We start from the raw sequence: 25528 nt of genomic DNA on the forward strand, positions 1-25528 counted from the left end.
TTGAATCTTAAATTTTCACTGAAAATCATAAACTGAGCAGGCTAGTTAAAAGCTGAAGATAAACTCCAGCCTACACAACTATATTTTTAGGAAAAAAATCCATTTCAACAGCAAAGATTTCACCAGTAAATATATCTCCACAAGCATTTAATACCTGGGGAGAGCTTTTTGATATGAAATTTCCATTTAGCATCCTGCAACAAGCAGTGACAGGGAGGTTAGAGTTTGCCAGCCCTGTATTCAAAGTGGTCAAGATTACTTTGCGTGCACAGCTTCCACCCCTTCAGGGACGAGACCTGTGGACAGAGCACCGTTGTTACAAACGGAGTTTAAACAGAAGACCATAGAGGAGCTGGGATGGGTTATAGAGGGTAGTTGCAATTGGGCTCTGTGTGTTGGTGTGTTATTGTTTCACAAAAGAGGTAAACTAGGACTGTTTGCAGAATGTAAATGGGGTGCAGTACAGCAGGATAGCTATATCTCAACACATTGTCCTGCATTCCCATCAGTTATGGGATAAAAACAGCTCATGTCTTGCTGACTTATAACACTATCAGACTTAAACATTAACATGCCAATTCTTGAAATGTGTATTCATGAGGAAGCTGTGCTGGAGAAAGAATAGGAATAGTGTAATTGAGTATCCCTATGTGGTAGGTTGACCCACCAAAACTACTCTATCACAGGTTCAGATAAGGACAGGGAGAGATCACTCATTACTGGGGAGGGGCTCTTTATCATGAAGTGTAATGATGGGATGAGGGGTGATGTTTTTAAGCTGAAAGAGGGGAGATTTAAATTAGATACGAGGAAGAAATTTTTTACTGTGATGGTATGGAGGCACAGGCCCAGGTTGCCCAGAGAAGTAATGGATGCCCCATTCCTGGAAGTGTTCAAGACCAGCTTGGATGAGGCTCTGAGCAGCCTGATCCAGTGGAAGGTGGTTTTGCCCAAGGGGGGGGAGGAGGGTTGGAACTGGATGATCTTTAAGGTCCCTTCCAACCCAAACCATTCAATGATTTTATGACTGGTTATTACCATGGGCAAAACAGACTCAACTTGTGGAAATCAGTTTAATTTATTATCAGTCAAAGCAGAGTAGGAGAATGAGAAATCAAACCAGCGGTGGGTCCATCTCAGAGCCCACTGGCATTAGCTCTATCGGACATGAGAGAGGCATCTAACAGCTTCTCACAGAAGCCACCCCTCTAGCCAAAACCTTTGGCACACAAACCTACTCAGCGCCCTACTGTTTTTATTAAATCTCAAATGATTGCACATGTCATCTCAGAGAAGCTATTGGATGCTGTGAAGATAAAATGTGGATTGGCCACAATTACTAAAAGGAAAGAACGACTCCGAAATGCATTTTCAGCCTCCCAACAAAGTCAAGGACTGTGTTTATTTGACATTTTCAAGGCACCACGCACAAAGTTCTCATCAGCTGGGATGGGTTTCATAGGAATGCATTGCTTTATTATTCTTTATCCTTTATTTAGGATTAGGACCTAAGAGTTAATTGTTTTTCTAAGGGCTCTGCGGTTTCCTAGGTACATTCCCGGCTGTATTAAAGCCACAGACCTCCACCCCTGCTGCCCCCCGGAGCTCTCGCTGCCGATCGAGGATCGCAGCCGCTGGCAGGCAGCTCCAGCCCCGGGAACCCCCCGCCAGCCTCTCGTCCCATCACTAGAAAGGAAGGGCTGGGGGCCCAGCGCCGGCACACGGGCCACCAGGTCAACCCGCCCGGGATCCCACCGCACCACCCTCGCCGCAAAGCCGGAGAGGATAGGGAGGAGCCGGGGCCGCCCCCGCGGTACCACCGCCCTCCCGCCCGGCCTGGCCCTGCCCTGCCCTGCCCCGCCGGGGCGGAGCGAAGCTGCCCCACCGCCTTTCCCGGCCCCTCGCCCGCGGTGCCGAGCGAGCTCTTCCGGGCGCGGTGAGTAGCGGCACCGGCACCGACTGGGGCGGGAGGGGCCACCGGGAAGGGGGTTGGGGGCTCGCGAGGGGACGGTGCCCTTCCAGGGTCCCAGCCCTGTGTCACGCCGTCCCCTCTGCAGGGCCCCAGCCGGTGTCACCCTGTCTCCTGCTCCAGCCCCGCGTGTCACCCCGTGCGCTCTGCAGGTTTCCAGCTTCTGTCACCTCGTCCCCTCTGCAGGGTCCCAGCCCTGTGTTACCCCTGTCCCTTGTTCCCAGCCCCACGTGTCACCCCATCCCCTCTGAAGGGTCCCAACCTGTGTCACCCTATCTCCTGTGCAGGTTTCCAGCCCCTATGTCACCTTGTCCCCTCTGCAGGGTCCCAGCCTGTGTCACCCTGACTCCTCTGCTGGATCCCAGCCCCTGTGTCATCCCTGTCCCCTGGTCCCAGCCCTGTATCACCTTGTCCCCTCTGCAGGTTTCCAGCCCCTGTGTCACCTCGTCCCCTCTGCAGGGTCCCAGCCTTGCATGCCACCCTGTCCCCTCCACAGGGTCGCAGCCCCTGAGTTACCCCTGTCCCCTGGTCCCAGCCCTGCGTATCACCCCATCCCCTCCGCAGGGTCCCAACCCATGTCACCGCTGTCCCTTCTGCAGGAGCAGCTCTGGTGTCCCATTGGGTCACCTCTCTCCTGGGCAGGTGCTGGCAGTGCCAGACAGCTGGTGAGGGGCTGCCACAGCCCTCCCTTTCCACCTCCTCCCTGCACACACCACAGCTCGCTGCTTCCCCACCCATTCCTGAAATCTCCCCTCCGACCACGCGTCGTCCCCTGAGCGTGGGGTCTCTGTCGCAGGGTGGTGTGTGGCAGCAGCACGGATCCCAGGCCTGCAGGAAACAAGACTCTCTGCTGAGCAATCGTCCTTTCCAAGGGAGGAACACACCGCATAACTTGGAGGTCAGACAACTGCTAGCCAGAGGCAGAGATTTTAATTATGAGTACTAGTTTTTTACTTTATTAAATTACAAATGATATATTGTGATTATAAAGGGTATTGGGAGATTGTCGGGGTGGTGAAGACTGGCTTTGTACCAGTGTGCAATTAAAAAATCACCTCTATGGCTCCTACCAGAAAAGAATATGAAATAGTGAAAAGCTGCGGAAGAGGGCTGTGAACGTGCCTGGACAGAGCCTGGTAATGCAGAGAGGAGTGAAAAAGGAGGAGCAGAGAGAAGCTCTCAGAAATCAGGACTGAAATAAAATAAGAGCTGGCACTAACCCTTTCTAGCACAGAAGCTTTATTTTTCTTAATGAAGAGGCAAGGTGAACATCTCTGTGCAATACCTCGTGATGGGAGAAGAGGTGACAAATCCAAAGCCGACGCTGCTGAGCTGGCTGCGGGAACCTCTAGCATCTGGAGGTGGCTTTAATGTCGAATGATGAAATCTCTCATCAAGTTGCACGCCAAAGATGGCTGCTGTTTTGAGGAGAGAGCCCCAGCAGCAGGCTCTGTCCGTTTAACGCAGACTGCTGCTTTTGTTGCTAGGCTACAAACAGGATGTATATTTATATGCAAAAAAAGATGTGTCCTGTAGTGTTGCCATGATATGCCTTCTCCGGTGTTGAATTTGTGTTTCTGAATGTGGTAGGAAAAATCATAGTGCAGACAAAGATTTTTTAACTTGTAATGTAAGTAGATATTTACTGGTAGAAGCTGCTTGAGGAAAGGAAAACTTGGCAAGTGGTTTTGTTAACATTTGGTGTAAGTACATTGCATCATACTTCTCCCAGTCATCAGCTGTGCTGCTTCTTTCAAACAGTGGTAGCAAACATAGTGCAAATAGAGGATTACCATTGCTTAATGACCCCGATAAATCTGATATCTGCTCTTTAGCCATCACATGAAAATGCTTTCTTTTCCTGAAAATCTATTAGCGCATCTCATTTGAACTAATTATGTTGCTGTGATTGACATCTCTGAAGAATGCATTGTGTTCTTTTCTTTGCTAGAACAATTAAAATATGGGTAGTAGCTGGGTTTGCCTTTCCCTTGTCACTTTACCAGTGTGTCAGTTTTAAAGTAGCATAGGTCACCTTCTCCTAATCAGAAGGTTGTTAATTTCCTGCCTTTTCTCCTGAGCCAACAATGCAGCTGTGGGGGACATTGCTCCTGGAAAAGAAAAATCTGAGTTGGTTCAGGCACAGGAGCCCCCAAAAGGGCTAATGTGTTGTTTGAGGAGTAAAGAGGACTAACGTGATCCCTAATGTTTCTCTATCAAAGCAGCATGGGGGAGGCTTCAAAAGAACTCAGCTCTGCAAAAACAAACAAGCGGCCATGGGCACTTTGGTTTACAGATATGTCAGAGGAAGAAGAGAAGGTGTTCCTCTCCCCATTTTATAGTAGCAGGTACTTTTCTTAACTTAAAGATTTTCTAATCCACATCTCTCTTTTTCCAAGAACAGGGCATTGAGTGCTGGACATCAGGCTGTTAGGGGACAGCTTTGAAGAATGGAGATCTGTCAAATCTTTTATCTTCTCTCTCTCAGTGCATCTGCACACAAAATATTTTCAGCAGCACTTGTCTCTAACTTTTGAACTATTCCCATTCTATAGGATTCTGGTAAGAAAGAGGTACTGCTGACACCTTTTATTTTTAGTGGGTTTTCAGGGAAAAGGATCATTCTTATTTTTTGAAAAAGGAAATCTTAGTTGCCTCTAGGAGATCTTGTGAATCATGATCTGACCTGAGCCCCATTTACATCACCTGAAATTAGGGGTTTAAGTTCTGGTAAAGGACATCAAACAAGTTATACCTTTCTTTTGGCATTCATGCTGGCTAGTTAATTCACTTGCCCTTCTGTAGGCAGGCTGGTTTGAATTCTCTTTCAAGATAGAGCACCCAGCATGTTCCATGCTTTCAAACAGAGGGTTGCCGTTTGGGAGTTGGGCATTGAGAAGTGAGATGTTGCAATGTTAATGATCACAATTGTGTCTGCACTGTTTTTAGACGTAGACTTCTCTTTAGACTTCTCCCTCCCCCAGCTCAGTTTTTGCTGACTTTCTCAAATTGCACGTGGGAGAAGTGAAAGGCTGCTCTTATTAATAAAGTCCATTTCAGTAAGGGAAGGTGCAGAAGTCTATAAACTGGAGTCTGGCCCCCATAAAAACAAAAAGCAGCAGAAAATTCTGCATAGAGAGTGAAGAAGTACCCTATCCATTACCCATTTTAAGGATGTTTGCAGAAGGATCCTCACTCAATAGAATTCAGGCTCTTTTATCTGTTGAGGAATGCCTGCTGCTTGGGTAGTTCTCAGTTGAGTGTCTCTCAAATCTTCTTTCTGACACAATTGTGAACAGTTTCGACTGTTTTGCCATTGGGGATACTTCTTGAGTCAGACCAATGACTATAGCTTTCAAAATGTGTATTTAGATCAGAAATGGAGAATTAGGTTCACAGGTATGCCATCAAAAAATCTCTTTTTCTGTCACTCTAGTCCCAGTTTTAGCTTAGATTAAATTAATCACATACCTGACAAAATTTCTTAATATGTAGTAAGGTATATTTATATAATAATATATAATAATGTAAACATAAATGGTTCCAAGGAAGGTAGCAAAACTGCTTTTCATCATTCGTGCACTGCTGCATGAGTTTAAATTGCCCAGAATTTCCCAGATCACATATCCATCTGGACTGTTCAGTCATGCAGCAGGGTTTAAATTAAATGATCAAATGTCTGGATTATTCAAAATTGAATGATATGTGACTATCTGAAGTAAATCTAATAGTCATCGCTACTCTTTTGGCAATCGCTTTGATTTGAAAAGTGGTTATCTGACCTTCACTGGGATATTTAAATTTGAACTGTGAGAAGGAACAGCGGAAAGTTGAACTCCTGACAACTCCTGAATCTGCATTTTGTAGAATTGCTGCAACTGCTGTTGTTAACCTTTAAACAAAGTTTAAAGTCTTGCGGTATTGCTGGTTCTGTGGCAAATATAGATGTAGCCTTTGTACTAAAGCTGTTGATCAGACTTTGTGCTGGAGTTTATGGAATATTTTTTTCAAGAGTAGTCACTCTCACTTAAAGCCCTCTTCTTCCCTGCAGTTAACATTAGCATTAAACATTGAACCATGATGATTCCATCTGATTAGAGAGGGCAGGAAATTTGAATGTGCTTAATACTGGGGCTTCTGCTTCAGTTCAGTGTTGCTTTCTGATTGAAAGTACAAGGTGAAAAAGAGAATCAAGGAATTACCATGTTAAAATATAGGAGGTTGTAAAAGGTTATTGGAAATACAGAGTTGAGAGTTTCTCTTCAGGGAAACAAAGACCTTAGTAGAACTCACAGATAAAACTCTGTTTTTTAGTTTGTTTTTATTTTCTGATTACTAGGGCTGGCAGAGCTTGGGGCGAGAGATGAAGCAGCAGGGAGATTTAGAGAGAGCAGTAGAGGAGAGGCTGGAAGTGAAATTTGCTTCAGGCATTTGGGAAGTGCAGTCTCGCACAGCGGTGTCCTCTGTGATCTGCCATCTGTATCACCACATCTAATTGCCTCCGGTCTACGGAACCGTATCTTCAGTTGGTGCCAAGTACATGGCAAGCCATGGCCATTTCGTTAGCTTGACAGTCATATGTTTATGAAAAACTTCATGAACACATGATCACAGTTATGATTCTGAAAATATGCTTTGGTACGTAGGAAGAGCCGTGGTGTGAAACACATGGATAATCAAACCTCTGTGTAAGAGCTGGGGAACTAAACAGTCCCAAAAAATGTTCCTGGTCACGGGAACACGATCTCCCATATTGTTAACTTGCTGGAGCACAGCATGGAGTGGTTTTGCCCAGAACAGCTGATGCTCACCCAGACAATCCGGCAGCACAAGGGAGGATTTAGCTGCCATTCTCCATGGACAGTTTGCACACAGCCGCCCTGGTTTGGCAACTGAATGGGTTTTATAATATGAATGTGCAAGAGAGCATAGTCTGTTCTTTGTTACTGCTTTAATTTACTGGTGTGGACTATTACCAGCCTGCAGGTACAAATGGTTCTGTTAAATACCTTTCTGACTGATCTGTTGTTTGAAACAGTGAAAATGTGTGTTATTTCCTTCCTTACTGCATTTTTGCCATGGTAGATATAAACTGTTTCACTGTGTTACGATGTCTTCTTTTATCCTTTCCTGTGGTTCTTATCCTCCTGTGTTGTGAACGTAGACTCAAAGTGATATTTCAGTATGAATTACGTGTTCATAAAATTAATGTTGTTTCCCTCTGTTAATGAAGTTGCTTGACAAAGGTTTAAAGATTAGATTGGGTAATATTGCTGCTTACCTTTCCACCTTAAAATTTAATCTGTTGATTCAAAGTTGTGTCCTATTTCACAGGTGGTTTCCCCTCTGTTGGTGCTTACTGAGTAGCAATGAGTTTGGGAACAATAATTTCAGATGCTTATGTACAGGCAGTGAAGTGTTATGTAACTGTTGAAGTTTGCCTTCATTAGTTGAAAGTAACAAAGCAAATATTTTTATCTTTGTTCCAGAGTATTTTTGCATTTACTTTCCAGTGTCTTTGAAAACCTTCTGCTTTTCTCAGGGTTCAGATAGATTTTTAATTTGATTTAACCCAAACGTCCTTTCTTTTTTCTTCACACAATTCTATTATCAATAAATGGATAACGAGATCATAAATCTTGGGCACACTTAGAGTATATCACAGCATCATAGAATGGTTTGGGTTTTCAGCCCAGCATGTAATGTGCTTGGGATTGCCCTGACCCAGGCTGAGGACCTTGCACTTGGCCACATTGAACTTCATGAGGTTGGCACAGGCCCACCTCTCAAGCCTATATCGATAAGAGTATATGGAGAATTATATCACTGAAAACTATTTAATTATAGTTCTTTTGGTTTTGATTGTTTGAATGGATTGTGCAAACAGCAGCATCCATCTAAAATGGTATCTGAATACCAGAGAAACAGGCAGCTAGGTAAAATATCATTGCAGCAACTTAAATTTAGCATGATAAACCTATTTGTTGCAGTTCTACAGTCTTGCTGAAAACAGATGGTGATGGCTTCATGACTATTGGAAATATAGAGGTGAAACTGTATTTATACACTGTCACCATCTTTATAGATGGACATTTTGTTTTATAGGAGGATCCCTTCAAAGTACATAGGCATTTCATTGACTTACAGTTTGCTTTATGGGATTTATTTCACTTTTTAGCATTTGCTAATAGGGGCTGGTAGGTCATGAGGAGCGTCATGCAGTCTGTTTAGCGCAAAGGGTGGGGCTTTTGTTCTAAAAATATTTTGCTGGAAAACTTCCACATTTTCAAGACAGAAATTCACTGGTTCTTTTAGACAGGACCATTGTAACAGATCTATGACTCAGAGCCCCAAGACTGGCAAACTCAGCGACATTTTTACTTAACTGGAACTTTTATGTGTCTCCAGATTATGTTATTGCAGTGCCTGGACGTTTTACACTCTCTTGTATGGATGACATCTGCTCCTTCTCTGTGGGCGTTGGCGTTCCATCCCTGCCCAGCGTCTTTATGACTTTTAAATTATTTAGGAAAGCATTGTTCCTGCTTTTATTCTTAAAATGTAAGTCAATTATGTCAGTCACATAATTTAGAAGAAAATATTTTTCAGTTCTTAAGTAGCTGTTACCTAAAGTTTTGATCCCTTTTTGCAGGAAATCTAGTCTTTTGCAGGGTGGGCAACTGTCCCATCCCCCTCATCTTTTGCAGAATATTAAGATCAGTATTTGTTAAAGTCAATGTTTTCTGTTGCTAACTTTCAAACAAACACAGCGATTTCAAGCATGATCTTTTGTTGTGGCTCGAGCCAAGGGTCCTCCTGTAATGTATGTTTCCCATTTTCCTGCTGTATTGCATATTGCAGCTGCAGCAATAACTTTTTGGTAGATTTATAAGGGAAAAGAGACCAAAGCACGTGCTGATATGTTTAAGCTACCTTTGGCTGGCTAGCACGGCTAGCAGCAGTGAGAAAGGCAGGGCAACAGGAGGTTTACGTTGGGCTGTCTGCATTGTCTTTGGGCGCTTTTACTCTGCTAGCGTGTGTTACGTCTGGTCTCCTACCCTACTGCTTGGAGCATGTTAGCTCTTTCTACCATATAACATTATTTTTTGCTCTGTAGACATGAAAGGACTGGGAGTTTTTCCAGTTTAGAGCAAGATTAGGTCTCTCTTGCACTCATTTTCTTGGTTCTGTAATATAGGCTTTCCGTCTCTTGACTCTGGCAAGCTGAAACATTTAAAATTATCTATGCTTTATGTTTCTTGTTCATCATCTTCCCTGCAAACTTAAGGGTAGCCTTCAAGAGTTGCATTACACCTGGCTCCTCCTACATCTGCAGACCTTGAACTTGAGCAAAATGGTCACTGGGTGGTCTGTTGAAGGAACATGGAAGCACAGACTTTTCATGCTTCCCATCCATCTGCTAAGCTTGCACAACGTACTAATCTAGGAGACTGAGCCGACCTCACTTTTCTTTCCGCTGCATTAGTTTTCTGCCAGAGTAGTAAGTTACATGAGCACACGTGGTTCAAGGAGCATCAGAGCAAACACAGAGTAGACAAGGCGGGGAGGGGATAAAGAGTATGGAAGCGGTCATTTTCTGTAAGTCCACCTTTGCTGGGGTAGGCTAAAAGAAATGGAGCAGAACGATCCTGAATTGAACCATGAACCATCTGTAGTGAAGGCAGATCCTTACTGTTTAGATGTCTTATTGCTAAATTATTTGCTTTTGTGGACGAAGGTATCGTAAGTATTAAAAACCATTCACAGACAACCTAGTAGTATAAATAAGCAAATTTTCAGCACTTGCTGATCAGAGTGAAAAGAGAGAAAAGAGCTTCTGTTTATAGACTGCTTTATTAAGCGTTCGTTAGAAAGCTTTGAACAGATTAATATAAGCTATCCTAAGTAGTTTTTAACCTTTCTTAATGAAACTGATAATTTAATTACAGAAATAGTGAAACTTGGGCATTCCCACAAATAATATACCAATAGAGATGCATTCATAGAGCAGCATACCAGCCCTGATGTGTGAATTTATTTTTAGTGGAAAAGAATTTTTGGATAGATGAGTTCTCCCTGCTTCCATAGAGTACAGCTTTGCAAAACCAGCAGTTACCTTTTTAAACCAGAAGATGGCTTGTTTTTCATAAAATATCACTGTTCATGGGAGGGTATCTTTAATGGTATAGTACTAGGAAAGGGGAAAGAAACCTAAGCACCATCTCCTGTTCATATACTCTGCGTGAGAACTCCGTTCTCCAAATATGTCCTGAGGAGTTTTTTTAATTTCCATGATCTCTGTTCATTCTGCAACACACCTGGTGAGAAATGTATCATGTTAAAAATAATCCTACTAATCCACTGATATAAGGTACTGTCTCTGGGTTGTGGTCTTTTAAACTGTTTTATAACTATGGAAGTACTTACAGCAAACAGGAACAAAGAATAGAAGGACAGTAATATTGAACTGGAAGTGAGGGATGAATTCTCGGCTTCTTATCTAGTACCTTTATTTCTGTTGTCGTTACTTTAGCAAAATAATAACCTGTGTCCTGCTGGATCAGCAGGACATAGAGCTCAGGTCAAGGGGTCTAGGCTTTGCTGTTATTTCTGACTTGACCCATGAGCTTGAGCCAAGTTATGTTATTTAATTGTCTGTTTCCTTTACCTGTGGGGGGGGAGAAGGATGCTCCTTAACAGCACTGAAATGCTGATAACACCTCTGAATGTCCTTGAACTAAGCTACAGTAAAGTACTGTTGGATTTCACGGGTCTAATGTCGGTTATGAATGCTTCTAATACAAATACCTTCATGCTTCAAGGTTAGCTTAGTGAATGATACATGGCTGTGGCACTTGTATTCTTGAAGTTTGTAAGAATTATTGTTTCACTGTAGAGAAATCCCGTCTAAGCATTTAGTAAAGACCTTAATAAAAGCTGCTGTACGATAATGAACTTAACAGTGAGGGGAATAGGAGTCAAGGGAGGGGGAAAAGATTTGTTTCCCCTGCTGTACCACATTTATTAGCCTTCTAGGGTCCTGGGAAGGTTTAGGACCTTACCTAACTTAATGGTGAAACTTTTAAGATCTGAGGGTAGTTGAATCACAACTATATTTACTGTAAGTTGGAGCAGCAGTGCTGATGATCCTTGTATGCTCGCTTTGTGCTTACTTATTTGAGTTAATTACTGCAAATTTTAATACATGAACAGGCTGTTGGGACAATGTGTTTTTCTCTTTTATCAAAGGAAAACTGAAGGCCACTAAGGAAAAATGTCATAGTGAAAGAGCAAGAAAGTGTGTTCTGTACATTGGATCTTATAATATTAAATATATATATCAATGTTCATTTTAATAATTGAAATACATATTTGGCAGCTGTTTCTATGCAGTAGTGGATCACCTACAGGTATAACACCATAGAGCGAATAGCTTTGAAATATTTATTCACCAGATACAATTAACAGATTCTTCTGTTGCCCATCACAGTCCCATTTTAATGTACCAAACTAAAATGCAATAACTTACTGCAGCAAATAACTCATATTGCATGCAGTATACACCTGGTATAGAAGATGCAGTGTCATTTGTTCTGTTTTCACATCTTCATACAGAAAGAGCCCTGCAGTGGATGAAGAGAGGGACAGAAAACCTGGCCTCATGACTTCAGATCACATGGGTCTTACCAGTATCATTTTCAGGGGGTGTTTTGATATGTTTTCCTTTATCCAGGCATTCAGAATGATTTATGCTTTCATCAAATAGCTGAGGGGTGTTAACTATTGCAATAAAAGCTGTGAGAATTTATGCTGATTTGGGAGTCTGTGCAACAACCTTGCACATGATGACTTGGAGTAGAAACTGCGAATTTTAAACTTGTCTTGAGAGGATTAATTGAACATTTAAGCTCTTAATGCAGCTTTATCAGGAAAAAAGCAAAAGCAATCCTACTGGTGTCCTACTGGCAGCCTGTGCTGTCAGGTCGTGATTATCCAGAATTTGCAGTATCGGTAGAAACACAGCCTGGTTTTACACAATTGCTCTCTGCACTGCAAACAACTTTGCTTTGCCAGTGTGACTCCTGAGTTTCTCATGATGTCAGGAAAATGTAGAGAGCAGGACACAGAAATATCTGTGTCGTTACAATCTTTGTGTGATTTTTAACCAAATTGATTTAGCTTGTGTAGAACTGTGATTCTGTAGAACTGGAGATTAATTGTTCAAGAATGATTATCGAGTCTGGCTTTTCACAGCATCAACATAAACATCCTAAATGCTTAGTTTTGTTTTTTCATTTGATGAAAACAAACTCCTTGGACTCTTCATAGAAACTGATTATTTAACTTAAAGAAGCTTTTTGTAATTAGCAGTAAATGTATGAAAGGAAGGATGTTTATATAAAGTAGCACCAAATTAGGAATTTAGGATAAATTTTTAACAAATTTACTTAGCAATACTAGCTGAGAGATGATATTTTCATCACTCAGCTGTTAATCATGCTGTGATTGCGAGGATCGGCACTTTGTTATTATTTATGTAATCCATCCTGGGTCCTAAAAGTTCAGTGTACTAGCAGTAGGCTACTTTGCTTTCTGTGATACCACATGCTGAGCAGAATGTACTTGCCAAATCCTCGTTAGACATTGCTTATCTTCATTTGTAATGCAGTTATTCTGCGTCCTTGCTACCTTATCTTTACAGCTTTACAATTATGTCTGGTGCTTGGTGCTATCATGCTTACGCATACACAGTTTCTATTGACATGATGAGCACGTGTAACATAGGGAAGAATTTGAGCAATCTGAATGTGCTCAGCAGTGCTTCCTGGCAGATAATAAGTCAGAAAATCAAATATTTCCTGTAATGTATGTGTAGTACACTATAAAATTACATGTGGCTGCTAGGCTTTCGTTGTAATTAAATCACAATAACAGTAACAACCACAAAAGTACTAAATAAACCATGCTGTTGCTATTACATAAGCATAAAAATGCTAAGTCTGAGTAAAAGCAGGAAAGACAGTCTTTTCCCTGAATACTTCCCACTCTGAGGGCAATCTGACTGATAAGTGGTTCAAGGCAGAATAATTTTTACGCAGGTCTCATCTGCTTACAAAGTTAATTTCATGGCTCCAGTGAGAGATGTTACAAAGATGTATAATCTTTTTCTTGTACAACTATGAGCTCATTTAGCTCACTTACAAGAACAAGTTTTGGCGGGGGGGGAGATGTTGAAGTGTTGGGTTTTTTCTAGAAATAGTGCTCTGTAGTGTCTCCTAAATATTTATTACTTTCCTTCTCCTTCCTGTTGCTTAAAGCTGCCAGTTTGGGGCTGGTTGTGATAGGTGGGAAGACCTTTCTGTACAAGTTCACTTTCCCATTGAGGTCCAAGTTTCTCCACTTGAGGTAGAGAAGAAGGGTCATAATTACATTTGAGAGAAGGACAACAGCTTCTTCATGGTCTCCTTTTTTCTTATGAAGTTGACATTGTTTTATGATGGAGGCATTTTACATGATTAGTTACTTTCTTTTTGTGATTCTTTTTTTCTATTCTGCATCATCAAATTCACCAAAATGTCTCAGACTACCTCATGGTGTTCTTGAGTTAAAATGAGCTTCAGTGGCAGCATACACCATGTGTGTCAGTTGTCCTCATAATGAAGATGTTTTTCTTATTAAAACATTAAATGCTATGCAATACCATCTGTATTTTTATAGATCCAGTTTATTTAGCCTGGAGAAGAGGAGGCTGAGGGGAGACCTTATTGCTCTCTACAACTACCTGAAAGGAGGTTGTGGAGAGGAGGGCACTGGGCTCTTCTCCTACGTGACAGGGGACAGGACAAGGGGGAATGGCCTCAAGCTCCGCCAGGGGAGGGTCAGGCTGGACATCAGGAAAAAATTTTTCACGGAAAGGGTCATGGGGCACTGGAACAGCTGCCCAGGGAGGGGGTTGAGTCACCTTCCCTGGAGGTGTTTAAGGGACGGGTGGACGAGGTGCTGAGGGGCATGGTTTAGGGAGTGTTAGGAATGGTTGGACTCGATGACCCAGTGGGTCCCTTCCAACCTCGTGATTCTATGATTTCAGCCATTTGAATTACAAGCATTATATGGAGAAGGGCTTTATTTTAACTGTCTATTGAATATGTTGCAGGAATTTCTCCTAGGAAAGTTAAAGCTCATGTAGCTTGTGCTGTGCAAGGAATGTCCTTCTTTCATTAGATGGTGAAGGATGCTTAGTCATCCTGAAGTAATCTTTAATTTTCTGGGCTTTATGCCCTATAAATGCACAGCTATGTTAGTTCAGTGCCTTTCATTGTAGTTCTCTAACCATCTTTGAAGTATCATTAGCAGATCTGGTCCTGTGTTCATAATGTGGCAAATTGTTGCCTTATATAATCTTTGTTTTCTTAAAGAATGGATTCAGAGAAACAACACTTATTAAAAAAAAATCTTGGCTTTGTGTTCCTAATTTTCATTTTGCTTTACTATGCCAGAGAAGGTAACTGGATTTCATGTCATTGCATTTTATAGCTGCTCTTCAGGCATCTCTTGGGTATATGGACTTTCTCCTTTAAACCTCAGTTCTGCAAGTTCCTTGGTGTTTGTTCTTTGGTTTTTTACTCTAAGCGTAACTACCTTTCATTTTGCAGTTTATAGATATGTTATTAAATAAGTGGAATTCTGAATTGTAAGTTTTCGTGTTTTCTTCACAGCACTTTTGAAGATGTCAAGAGATATACCATTAAATATTAATATCAAGGAGCCCCGATGGGATCAAAGCACTTTTTTTGGCCGAGCCAGTCACTTCTTTACAGTAACAGACCCCCGGAATATTTTGTTGTCTGATGCCCAGCTGGAAAATGCAAGAAAAATTGTGCATGATTACAGGTATGGCATTGATTGCGTTTACTGCTGGCCCAAAAAAGTCCACGGCAATGTTAATTCTGTATTTAAAAGGAAATATTTAAAACATTCTATTCTTTGCACCACTCTTTCTTCTTATTTCAGAGCTTGAAACCCTTCTTTTTAACAACAAATTTGCTAATGAATGAAGAAATTATGTCATCTGAGAACCCCTATTGAGGATTCTGAAGTACTGAAGTGTCCAATTCTGAAAATAGTTAACATGGCAACAGAGTTTAAAACTTCCTATGTGTTACATTGTTTGAAGCAAGTAGGTTCTTAAATACTTGCAAAGTAAATTTTCAAAGCTTCACAGTAATGACTTCAGAGATTTCATCCCAATGGTTTAGCTCTAAAATCTAGTACAGCTGTGAATAAATAGAAATTTGGTGTTGGATATATCAACTCAGCCAACATAACCACTGCTGGGAGTTTTGATCTTTCCTATTTCACAAAGCTGAAGATCTACAAGCTAGATTGTGAAGGCTAGGTTAACTTAGTGTGAATATCTCCAAATCCTCTGATGCTACATTTGTCGCTGGAGGTTCCAACATTTTATAACAGTTATGCTTTTTGCTGTTGTCTTGTTTTGTGTTTTTTTTAACTTGTCCCCAGACAAGGTATCGTGGCACCTGGCTTGACAGAAAATGACTTGTGGAGAGCCAAATATATCTATGATTCAGCCTTTCACCCAGACACTGGTGAAAAGATGGTCTTGATTGGCCGAATGTCAGCTCAGGTACCCATGAACATGACTATCACAGGTTGTATGATGACCTTTTATAGGTAAGTGATGACAGTATAACATAAAACATTTGCCTACAAAATACATTAAAATCAATGTTATTGTCAAAAGAGCATTTTAAAAGATTTATAGTAAATATTTTAAAGCATACAATTTTCCTTCCTTTTCTCTTCTCTTCTCTCACTGCCTTCCCTCACACTGATAAATGGTTTCCTGTAGAAGTTGTGAGATAAGCCCTTAGTCTCTCTCCTTCACCATCCCACTTTTCCTCAAACTGGGAAAGTTGAATGTTCCAAAATCCCATCCTTGTAGGAGAGTTGTGCAGAAGACAAAGAGGAGGAGATACCTGGGAATTTCTAACCTTAGAGGTCTGGCATGTAGGATGTTCTGTCTGCCAAGTGAGTACTCAGTATGCTTCGGTCCATCCGTCATAGAGTTTCTCCGGCTCCTGTTTGATCCTTCCATTTCGTCAATAGCTTTTGAATCACCAATACAGCGAAGCCCACAGCAGAAGCCAGTATCATCTGTTAGTAGAAATATTTTTGTGATGCAATGCTTTGTTAGCAAGAACTGGTGGGGGGTTCGGAGGAAATAACAATAGAGTTTTTGATGCTGAGATGGTGGTTTATTAGCCTGGAAGACATTGGTTTCTTCAGCAAATCCCTCAGCAGTGCAAACAGGATCGTGTAGAAGTCTTTAATGATGCGGTGTAGAGTCCATCCTACTGCACATCAACAGCAGAAGCAAATTCCTTGTTCTATCTGTGAGGGGCTCTTACATGTACAGTAAAGTGATGTGTGTCATGCCTGAGCTTTATAGCAAGCCTAACATCCTCTACATAGCAGCAGCAAGGAAACGGGAAAAGATGAGTCAGGAAAGAGTTGCACATGCATAAGAAGAAAGAAGGAGGAACAGCAGTAGCGACAGAAAAAGTCCAGCTAGTTTATCACTGTCACGTTGCCATCTCATTCAGGCAACAGAAACCAGAGGGAATAATACACCTTCAAATCTCCTGAATCTTTCAATCTTTTGCAATTTAAGGAAATAACATATCTTCCCATTTCAGAACCAAAGCCTCATGATAGACACACGCATTCTACTCTAGCAGCTCCACTTTGCTTTCCCACCTGTTTCAAACAAATTTCAAACAAATGCTGGGGTTTTTTAGCACTCTTTATTTCCCTGTTAGTCCTCCAATGAGAACCACATTCCTGTTACGATTACTACCTCTGTTACTAAATACTTCAATTAAATATAAGCTTTAAAGTCCTGTGAAACACTATTTTAATGGTCAGGAAATAGTTTTCAGTAGCAAGTGTTATTTTTGGTGGCCTGACTGAAATTCTGGTGGAGCAGAATCTTCAGTGGTTTCTCTACTGGGGACAGAGTTTGTGGTCTGAATATGCAAAGAAACACTTTTTCCCTAGTACACTCTCCCAGCCACCAATTATTAGAGGATATATATATAAGTATACTACTGATTTGAGAGCAAAAGCGTTCATCCTTCCACAAGTCAGCCCCATACATCGTGAAACAAATTGACTGTCACTTTCGTTACTTATCAGCATAACCATTTGTAAAAATATTTTATCTGCAGTTTGATAATGACCACTTAGGTTGTTAAATGGGGACTCTGAAACTTGTACCTACCCAAGCTCACAAGTTTGCACCTTTTTGTCCTAAGGCATCTGCATACTGGCACTGACATAATTTATGAAGATTCCTTTTTTTTGATGACTGGTTCGTGCTGTACTAAACCAGATTCGTTTCTGTGCTGTACCTTCTTAAACATGCAGATATTTTCATGAAAATAATTTTTCTTTTTGGAGTTAAGTGTCTTTTTAGCTGGTTCTACATGTGACTGAATGTTTTAATGTCATAGGGATTTATTACAACAATGGCATCATACTAGCTTTTTGATGACTGAAAAGGTAAACCCTGTCTCCTAAATCCATCTCTCAGTCACTTATGCAGCTTCTGAAGAGAACTAGGAGATTGTAAAGGAATAATAACCTTGGAAAAATATGCTGGAATTTATAGAGCTTCGTATTTCTCTGTGTGGTTTTTGTAGAGATGTTTGCTATAATGCTTTTGTTACTGCAACAAACCTTTGTCCCAAGTGAACTTTGTTATTTAATTGCAATGCTTTTAAATTCTATTCTTAGAGGTAGCTTGTACCTTCACTATTAAGACAGTATCTCTTGGACTGTATTGTTTCATTCAGATAAACGAGAACTGTACTGCTTGTACTTGCTTTTCTTGATTTGCTGTCATTTTTCTGTGCTGTTGATTCAAATGTATTTTTAATAATAATAATTGTTTCTCTTTTCAAGAACAACGCCAGCAGTGGTTTTCTGGCAGTGGATTAACCAGTCCTTCAATGCTATAGTAAATTACACGAACAGAAGCGGAGATGCCCCGATTACTGTCAGGTCAGACACTGAACTGGATACTTCTGATGTGTTAACAAATTGTTCTCTGATGTATGGAAGCATGATTGAGCTTTAATGTTTGAGGTAATAGAGGGAAGAGGGTTTTTTATTTATGTTTATTATTAATTTAATATGCACAGATGAGAAATCTGAGAATGACAGAGGCAAGAACTCAAATTCTGCTGTTTGAGATAAGCCTAAGCACCTTGATCGTAAGCACTTAACAGCGTAGGATTTAATAGGAGTCTGTGCTGTATTGCATAGTCAAGTATTTGAAAGTGCCTCATCAGTTTGGTGTTATACCAGGATTTTTCTAAGTTGATATTTGGTGTGAACCGTCAGGTGTCTCTCTGTGATCTCCTCAGTACCCTGCAGCACAGCACTCACCACAATGTGTACTTACTTACGAAGAGAGGACCCTTCAAGGAACTGAGCTGCACAGTACTTGTTTCTACTTGAAGGCAAAGAGTGAGACTAAATAGATGCAGAAAGATAAAAATCATGAGTAAGAGACTGGAACTGCAGTACTTGACTTCCTGGATTTGAGGCTGATTTGCTTATAGATGTCCAGGGGAAAGCAGTGGATTTGAGGATATACAGACATCTCCTGGCTGGGAAGTATGTAAAGTATGTTTTAGGGCAGAGTAGATTGGATTTGGATGTTTGCAGCATAGCTGTTCTGCATGTGTGGGGTTTGGTACAGTTGATTTTAATTACGATTGTAGACATGGCCTTAGAAATCCAAACTTATTTTATTAGTTTAAGCAATTAGAAAATTAAATACAGAACTAAATCCTTCAAAGTATTCATTCAGACACATGAGAGAATGCTGAACACATAGCAATGCAGAACCAGCAGAACCTGATTCGATGTTAAAAAGTTGCTTGCATGTGATTTTTACTGCTAGTGAAAGAGAAGTGTTTAATTTAGTGTCCATTTGAGTCTTCATCCACATCTTATTGCAGTGTCACAGAAAGGTCTATTTCTTAACTTTTGGGGGGAATAACTACCTGGGTAAAATTTAATTATTTTTTAAAGTGACATAAATGTAGCTGTGCGTGTGCAAATGCTTTTATTTTTGTTTTAGCCAACTGGGAACAGCCTATGTTTCTGCTACCACAGGTGCTGTTGCAACAGCTTTAGGACTTAATGCGCTAACAAAGGTATTGCCGCTATTTTTTTCCATTCTTAACTAGACTCCAGTGTTCCATGAGATGCTAATGGCTCATTTCTCCTCCTGTGTATCTGTGTCATGTTATGCACAGCTCCCAGTATGGAGTTGTCATGGCTGTTGGCAGGCCTGGTCTTTAGATCCTGTGTGAGCTGACACAGGCAAGACAGGAACAACCACAAACCATGGATGAAACACAAAGAGTAAATTTATATCGGTTAACCTCACAAACTGAGGGATTTCTGCAGGGGAAATGCAGGCAGGAATGCAAGCACCGCAGAGCTTGTAAGGAGTTGCCATTCTTAAATGCAGAAAACCCAATTTGTTTAAAAAAGTGCACAACACAATTGAGAGAAAAAAAAAAAGCACCCAGCAAAAATCTGTTTTATACCCTTCTGCTTATGCTTTCATGTACTGGGAGTGGTATGGCACTGACAAGTTATTAGAGACTATTCTCAGCAAAGAAGAGAGGCTGAGGGGAGACCTTATTACTCTCTACAACTACCTGAAAGGAGGTTGTGGAGAGGAGAGAGGTGGGCTCTTCTCCCAAGTGACAGGGGACAGGACAAGGGGGAATGGGCTGAAGCTCTACCAGGGGAGGTTCAGGCTGGATATCAGAAAAAAATTCTTCATGGAAAGAGTCATCAGGCACTGGCAGAGGCTGCCCAGGGAGGTGGTCGAGTCACCTTCCCTGGAGGTGTTTAAGGGACGGGTGGATGAGGTGCTGAGGGACATGGTTTAAGGGAGTGTTAGGAATGGTTGGACTCGATGATCCAGTGGGTCCTTTCCAACCTCGTGATTCTATGATTCAAAAATTCAGATTATACAAGACACTGACTAGATGTACGGCCTCCATAGTCAGTGCCCTGGGATGCAAAGCAGCTGGTTTGTTGCTGGATGTGACCTTGCCAGTGGAGACTGAAGTTATGGTCTGTTTGGTGTTGCCTTCGGGTTGACAGGCATGCTCAGAAGCTGACTCTTCCCAACAGGGATGCTACTAAATTAAGATCATTTTTGCCAATCTCCTGCCACTGCTCACTCCCAAGAAAAGTATTTGTGACTTGTGTCTTGTTTGTTTCCTGTTTTACCTCTGTTCCACCAGTGAATTTTCACTGAATTTTAATTTAAAGGAATCAAGTCTGGTCTATGAGTACCACATGAAGCATTTTAATAGCACCTTTGGGAAAGAAAATTATTATGTAATTATTTTTATTTCCTTCCCCCCCCCCCCTTTTTTTTTTACAGCATGTATCACCTCTTATAGGACGGTTTGTTCCTTTTGCTGCTGTTGCTGCTGCTAACTGCATTAATATTCCACTAATGAGACAAAGGTAGGAAAAAGAACAAAGATCACTCTGTAAAAGAAAGGATATTACTAAGTTTTTTAGATCAGCAAAGTACTAAATAAAGCACATTATATATCTTTAGCGTTGTTCAGAACCTTGCAAAAATCTGATGCCCGATCTTGTTTTGATTGATTGTGACTCTTAGAACATCCCCATTCTCTTCAGATAAATATCCATGATACATCTCAGAAGCCAAGTAGCGGTCCTTCAAGACTTGATCACATGGACCCTTTAACTCCACTTTGGAAAAATACAGTCATTTCAAAAATAATGTTTCAAATCCCACATACAGAAGTTAGTCATAGATTTTAGGCTCTGCAGTTCTGTTTAATCATCTAAGATTATAAAAATACGAACTTTCCCAGAAACAAAATTGCATATGTATTCTGATTTGACTAAGACTAAGAATGGAATTAGGGAAAAACAAATTAACAGTGTGCTCTTATAAACACAAGGAGTTTTTGGGGAAAAAAATGAGTATTTCAAATTTATATTCACAATGAGGTTCGATCCATAGTAGTATTTTATTTCTTATAAAAGATAGGCAGTCCTCGTTATATCTGCCCTGCCGTCTGCTTCTCACTCCCCTAGATGTTCTCCCTAGGATGTGAGTTTAGCACCTAATCCTGTGTTTGAATAATGCAGTTACAGAAATGTAATTTGCTTTGTGCATACTTGTATACTTTCAAATATGTTTAGTGATTGAAATGAAAACTCGGGCTAGAATGCCTGAGGGAAATTTTTGCAGACTTAAGTTTTCATTCTCTGAAACTAATCTTCTTGTATTCCCTGTGTTGTCTGTGGGAAAGGGCAGACTGCTTCCAGAGCAGTCCAGAAAATCCCACTTCTCTGAATTGCTTTTTGAAGGAACCTTTCCCTTCTGTGGGCTACAGAAGTAACAGATCTCCTTTCTTTCCCCTTGAAATGCATGTGACCAGTTTTTTTTTGTGTTACAAATATTCAGTTATTTCCTTTTCAGCATACCTTTCCCTAAATTTTTCACTGCTTCTTGATTTTTATTTTTTTTTGTCAGACTGTTACAAAAAGGCTATCTTGAAAATAAAAATCTTAATTATTTTAACTGATAACTTTAAGAGAAGAAAGATTAGATGACGAAAAAAGATGGATAAAGGTATATCAGACACTGTTTTATTGTTACTTATTCAACAGGGAACTCAAGTTTGGAATCCCAGTCACGGATGAAAATGGAAACAGATTGGGTGAATCAACAAAAGCAGCTCAGCAGGCAATTACCCAGGTGGTTATATCGAGGATTCTTATGGCTGCTCCTGGCATGGGTAAGAATAACTGCAGTCGTATGCAGCTCCTGATTATCTGTTCCTCGTGTGAGAGAGAGATTAAATACTTGATAAGTGATTTTTCATAAAGGCTAAATTATCTTATATTTATACAAGGCAATATTTACATTTCTGTTAAGAAGTTCCACAAAGAAATGTACATTCCTTACTCTGAGAACATCCTCGGTGTGTTCCACTGAAGTGCAACAGAAGAGTTCATGGGATGCTTTTTCAGAAAGATACAGATAGCAAAAGAGTGATAGCAAATACTGCTTGAGAAGAATTATTTTAGGGAAGAGTAGGTGCTTTGACCAGTGCCAGTTTACTAAGCTTGAGTTTAGTTATGTGTGAAATTAGAACTTCTGCTGACTGGGAGAATTTACCTGTATAAATATCAATCCAGTGTCTTGAATTGGTAACATGAAATGAAAGTTCAGTTTATGACAAAAGTCTTTTCATCTTAACAGAGAATGAAAACCAAGTGCCTTTTTCTCTGAGGTTAATGCTTTTCTTTGCTCATTTCCAGCAATTCCTCCCTTCATAATGAATACGTTGGAAAAGAGAGCCTTTTTAAAGGTTAGTCTTAGATAATCTACATTCACGTATTCCATACCCTAAGTTAATATTTTCATTAATTTAAAATACTTTCTGAGTCTTCATATTTGCCCCCTAAATGTGCCTCCACTCTGGGAGGACATCACTGTTGAGCTTGCTTTACAGTTGCTGCTTTCTTTATGCCTTTCTTAAGGACAGCTTGGTTCCTTTTATCACAGTGTAAAGTAAAAATAAGAAGATATGAACATTTAGTTATTTTTATAATTGTGCTTAAGATGCAGAGTTCCTCCTAGTAAATAAACCTTTGCACCAACACTTGGAATACAGTTTATTAGAAAAATATTCTCAAATTTTATGAAGTTTTTTTCTTGGGGTATGAATAAAGAGAATTTGCTTAACTGGTAGTAGCAATTTGAGTTTGGAAACAACAGTGATGATAAAAATCTCCTTTGAAAATGACCCTTTAAAGTTCATTGGATGAGCAAGCTCAGGGTAGGCATAGAACAGGCATGCTTGATCAAAGATTGCATACTTGCTATATTCTGTTTATACTCATGTAGTGTGAGGTTAAACACCTGATGTTAGTAAGTATATAAAATAAATCAACATTATCCACTGTGTGTGCGTGAGAGTATAAAGAACAATAATGAAATTAATTCTACAGTTGTCTAACACAAGAGAAATAATATTCAGACAATGAATGCTATAATTCTTTACCAGCAGAGGGAATTTCATCTTCACCAGCTGATATCATTGATTTACTTACTCATGTAGCTCCAGTCAAAGTCTCTACCTGAGAAACCCACTCAGCCAGCAAGCTGGGTTTTCTTTCCTGTTAGACAAAATTAGGGAAAGAAAGCATGGTCTAAATTTCCAGACCCTCCCTTGGAAAAGAGGTTTGGGTAGGCATTGGGAGGACAAGCAGGAGAAGCTGCCTTGTTTTGTTTGTCTAAGACAAAGCTTTCTAAAATATTTAAGTTATTTTTCTTACTATTTCTGCCCTTTGATTTTCTTGTGCAGAGTTAGATTACCAGTTACATACTCCATCTGAAAGTGCTTCTGTATGTACAAATGAGCCATTGGGAAGAGGTCCTAAGTGTATTCCGATTTTAAAAACTCTTTCCTGAAGTGCTGTGCTTGCCTCCCACCTCCTCATTAATAGAAAAAACAATTGCTTGGGAGGTAAAAATAGGAAACGTGGTGTTTGAGTTTTAAAGTGAAAGTCAGTCCACGTGTGCTGCTTTAGATCTCCTGGAAGAAGTGAGGCTGCAGTGCATCCAAGTATTTGTCTGCAGCATCAAGAGCCCTATACTGATTTGACTAATTCTTAATTGCTGATTTCTTTTGACACATATTCTGTTTGCAGAGTAGCTTTAAGCAGCTTCTGACACTGTTATGTTCTTGAGAACGTATTACCTGTAACACTAACCCCTGTTTAAAAAAAATAAACACCTCATAGATTTAGAGCAAGGATTATTTTGTATGTATTTGATGTGGGAGAGAGGTCACCAATGCTATCATCTCAGTTGGCAAGTGCTTGACCTTTGTGAAGAAGTTGCAACAATTCTTAAGGTTTGGAGACAACTGTCTGTTGGTTTTGTTTGGCATAATCAATATAAGGGTGTTGTGAATTTTTCAGATCAGCAAAATTGAGCGATTTCTTCAGTGACTACTCAGTGGTCTTTGGTACCATCATGACCGTTAATGTTCACGTGTTCCTTCCCCTCATCCTCAAAGACTGTGAGTTCAGGTGAAACACTGCTCTGCAGGTAGTCAGTGGTAACACATCGTAGAGATTAGTATTAAAACCATTAAGGAATGAGCTGCAATTTTAACAAGCAGCTTCTGCATGTTCTCTTGAGGTTTCATAGGCACCATCCCATTTGCAGCACTCCAACACCATCCACACAATGCTTTACTAACTCATTTTGCTTAGCATTTGCTTTGCACACCATCTCTCCTGAAAATAATTCTTGTGTGTTTCCAGAGCCTATTAAGCAACACGCAAGGCTGGAAAATAGTCCAATGGTTGTGAAATAATGAAGAAAATACAATTATGTTCTGCAGTAAAACAGAGAGAAAGAAATGCTTCTGGAAAGCTGGTCTCAGTGATACCAGCCTATCATCCTGTGATATTTGGAATAAGATGTAGGTGATATAGCACTGTTCATCCCCCGTATTCTGAGATTGTTTTGCACAGGGGCATTTTGATGGTAACATTAGCATGAATTAACAAGATTCCCAAAAGTTATTCCTAGAAAATGACTCACTGTTTTTAGAACACAAGCATATACTTACTGCTTAAAAAAATCTAATTTGATTTGAAAAAGTATTTATATATGTGAGGTTTTGCTGTAGGTTTCAGCAGTGTCTTTAGCTGCCTTTCAAGCAATTACACAGTGTCATATTTCTCGATCAGGCTTTGTAATATCTGTGCTTGTCCCTGCTGACATATACTTAGCCAGCTCTACACAGAACCAAGTTATTTTCTCTGCTGCAGTGGGAGGATCCATAAACAACCTCGCTCTGAGGCACAGTGTTTATAGATTTATTTTAATTACAGGTAACCCGTCTCCTAAGGCAAGAAATTGGGTTTTTTTTCCATAGAAGTTTCTGAAAATTCCAGTCAACAGTAAAGTTTTCATTTATCTTAATGCAGTTAACAGCTTCAGCTACTGTTTCTCTCCAGTTCTGCATACTGTATTAACATTCAAGTTGATTCCAGAAATTTCCTTGTATGTCTTTAAAACAAGCTCCTTGGAGTCTCTTAGTCTGCAACTGAGATAGGTATTCAAATCTATTACAAAACTTTTTTATTTTAAACATCATCCCTTAACATCTTATGTCTTAGAGTCCTCCATGCCTTCCTAATTTAACTGTCATTTCTTCACTCATTTTTTTGAAAACAGGCCTGAGAAAGTTGACAAATTTTGAGGTCTGACGATGAAAGGAAGCATTTGGAAAAAAAAGCAGATTCTCCTTATGGCTTTTGTTTGCTTAATTATCATTTCTCCATTTTCTCTGCTTGCCGGAACTGCTAAAGATGCCATAAAGACATCTGGAAATTAAATCCTAATTCATCAGGAACTGCCTTCTTCCAGAATTA

The 25528-nt window shown here is 40.3% G+C and overlaps 1 protein-coding gene across 6 annotated transcripts in view; it reads left to right on the top strand.

The window, feature by feature from the left end:
* The window catches only part of SFXN1 (sideroflexin 1), a 46896-nt gene that overhangs the window by 16827 nt on the left and 4541 nt on the right, over positions 1–25528 (top strand). Inside the window, exons 1-9 of one of the 6 annotated variants that reach the window (XM_054079918.1) lie at positions 1798–1936; positions 2766–2867; positions 14686–14860; positions 15491–15661; positions 17954–18052; positions 19140–19215; positions 20469–20554; positions 21740–21867; positions 22394–22443. In XM_054079918.1, coding sequence (XP_053935893.1) covers positions 14697–14860; positions 15491–15661; positions 17954–18052; positions 19140–19215; positions 20469–20554; positions 21740–21867; positions 22394–22443 — 774 coding nt within the window. In that variant the 5' untranslated portion in view covers positions 1798–1936; positions 2766–2867; positions 14686–14696. Of the gene's footprint in view, positions 1–1797; positions 1937–2015; positions 2122–2765; positions 2868–8417; positions 8531–14685; positions 14861–15490; positions 15662–17953; positions 18053–19139; positions 19216–20468; positions 20555–21739; positions 21868–22393; positions 22444–24061; positions 24163–24409; positions 24563–25528 lie in introns of those variants that run through there. The other 5 variants (XM_054079919.1, XM_054079921.1, XR_008452299.1 and 2 more) reach the window with 5 other exon arrangements.

Source organism: Cuculus canorus, chromosome 14 (genome assembly GCF_017976375.1).
Source record: "Cuculus canorus isolate bCucCan1 chromosome 14, bCucCan1.pri, whole genome shotgun sequence".
NCBI lineage: Eukaryota > Metazoa > Chordata > Aves > Cuculiformes > Cuculidae > Cuculus > Cuculus canorus.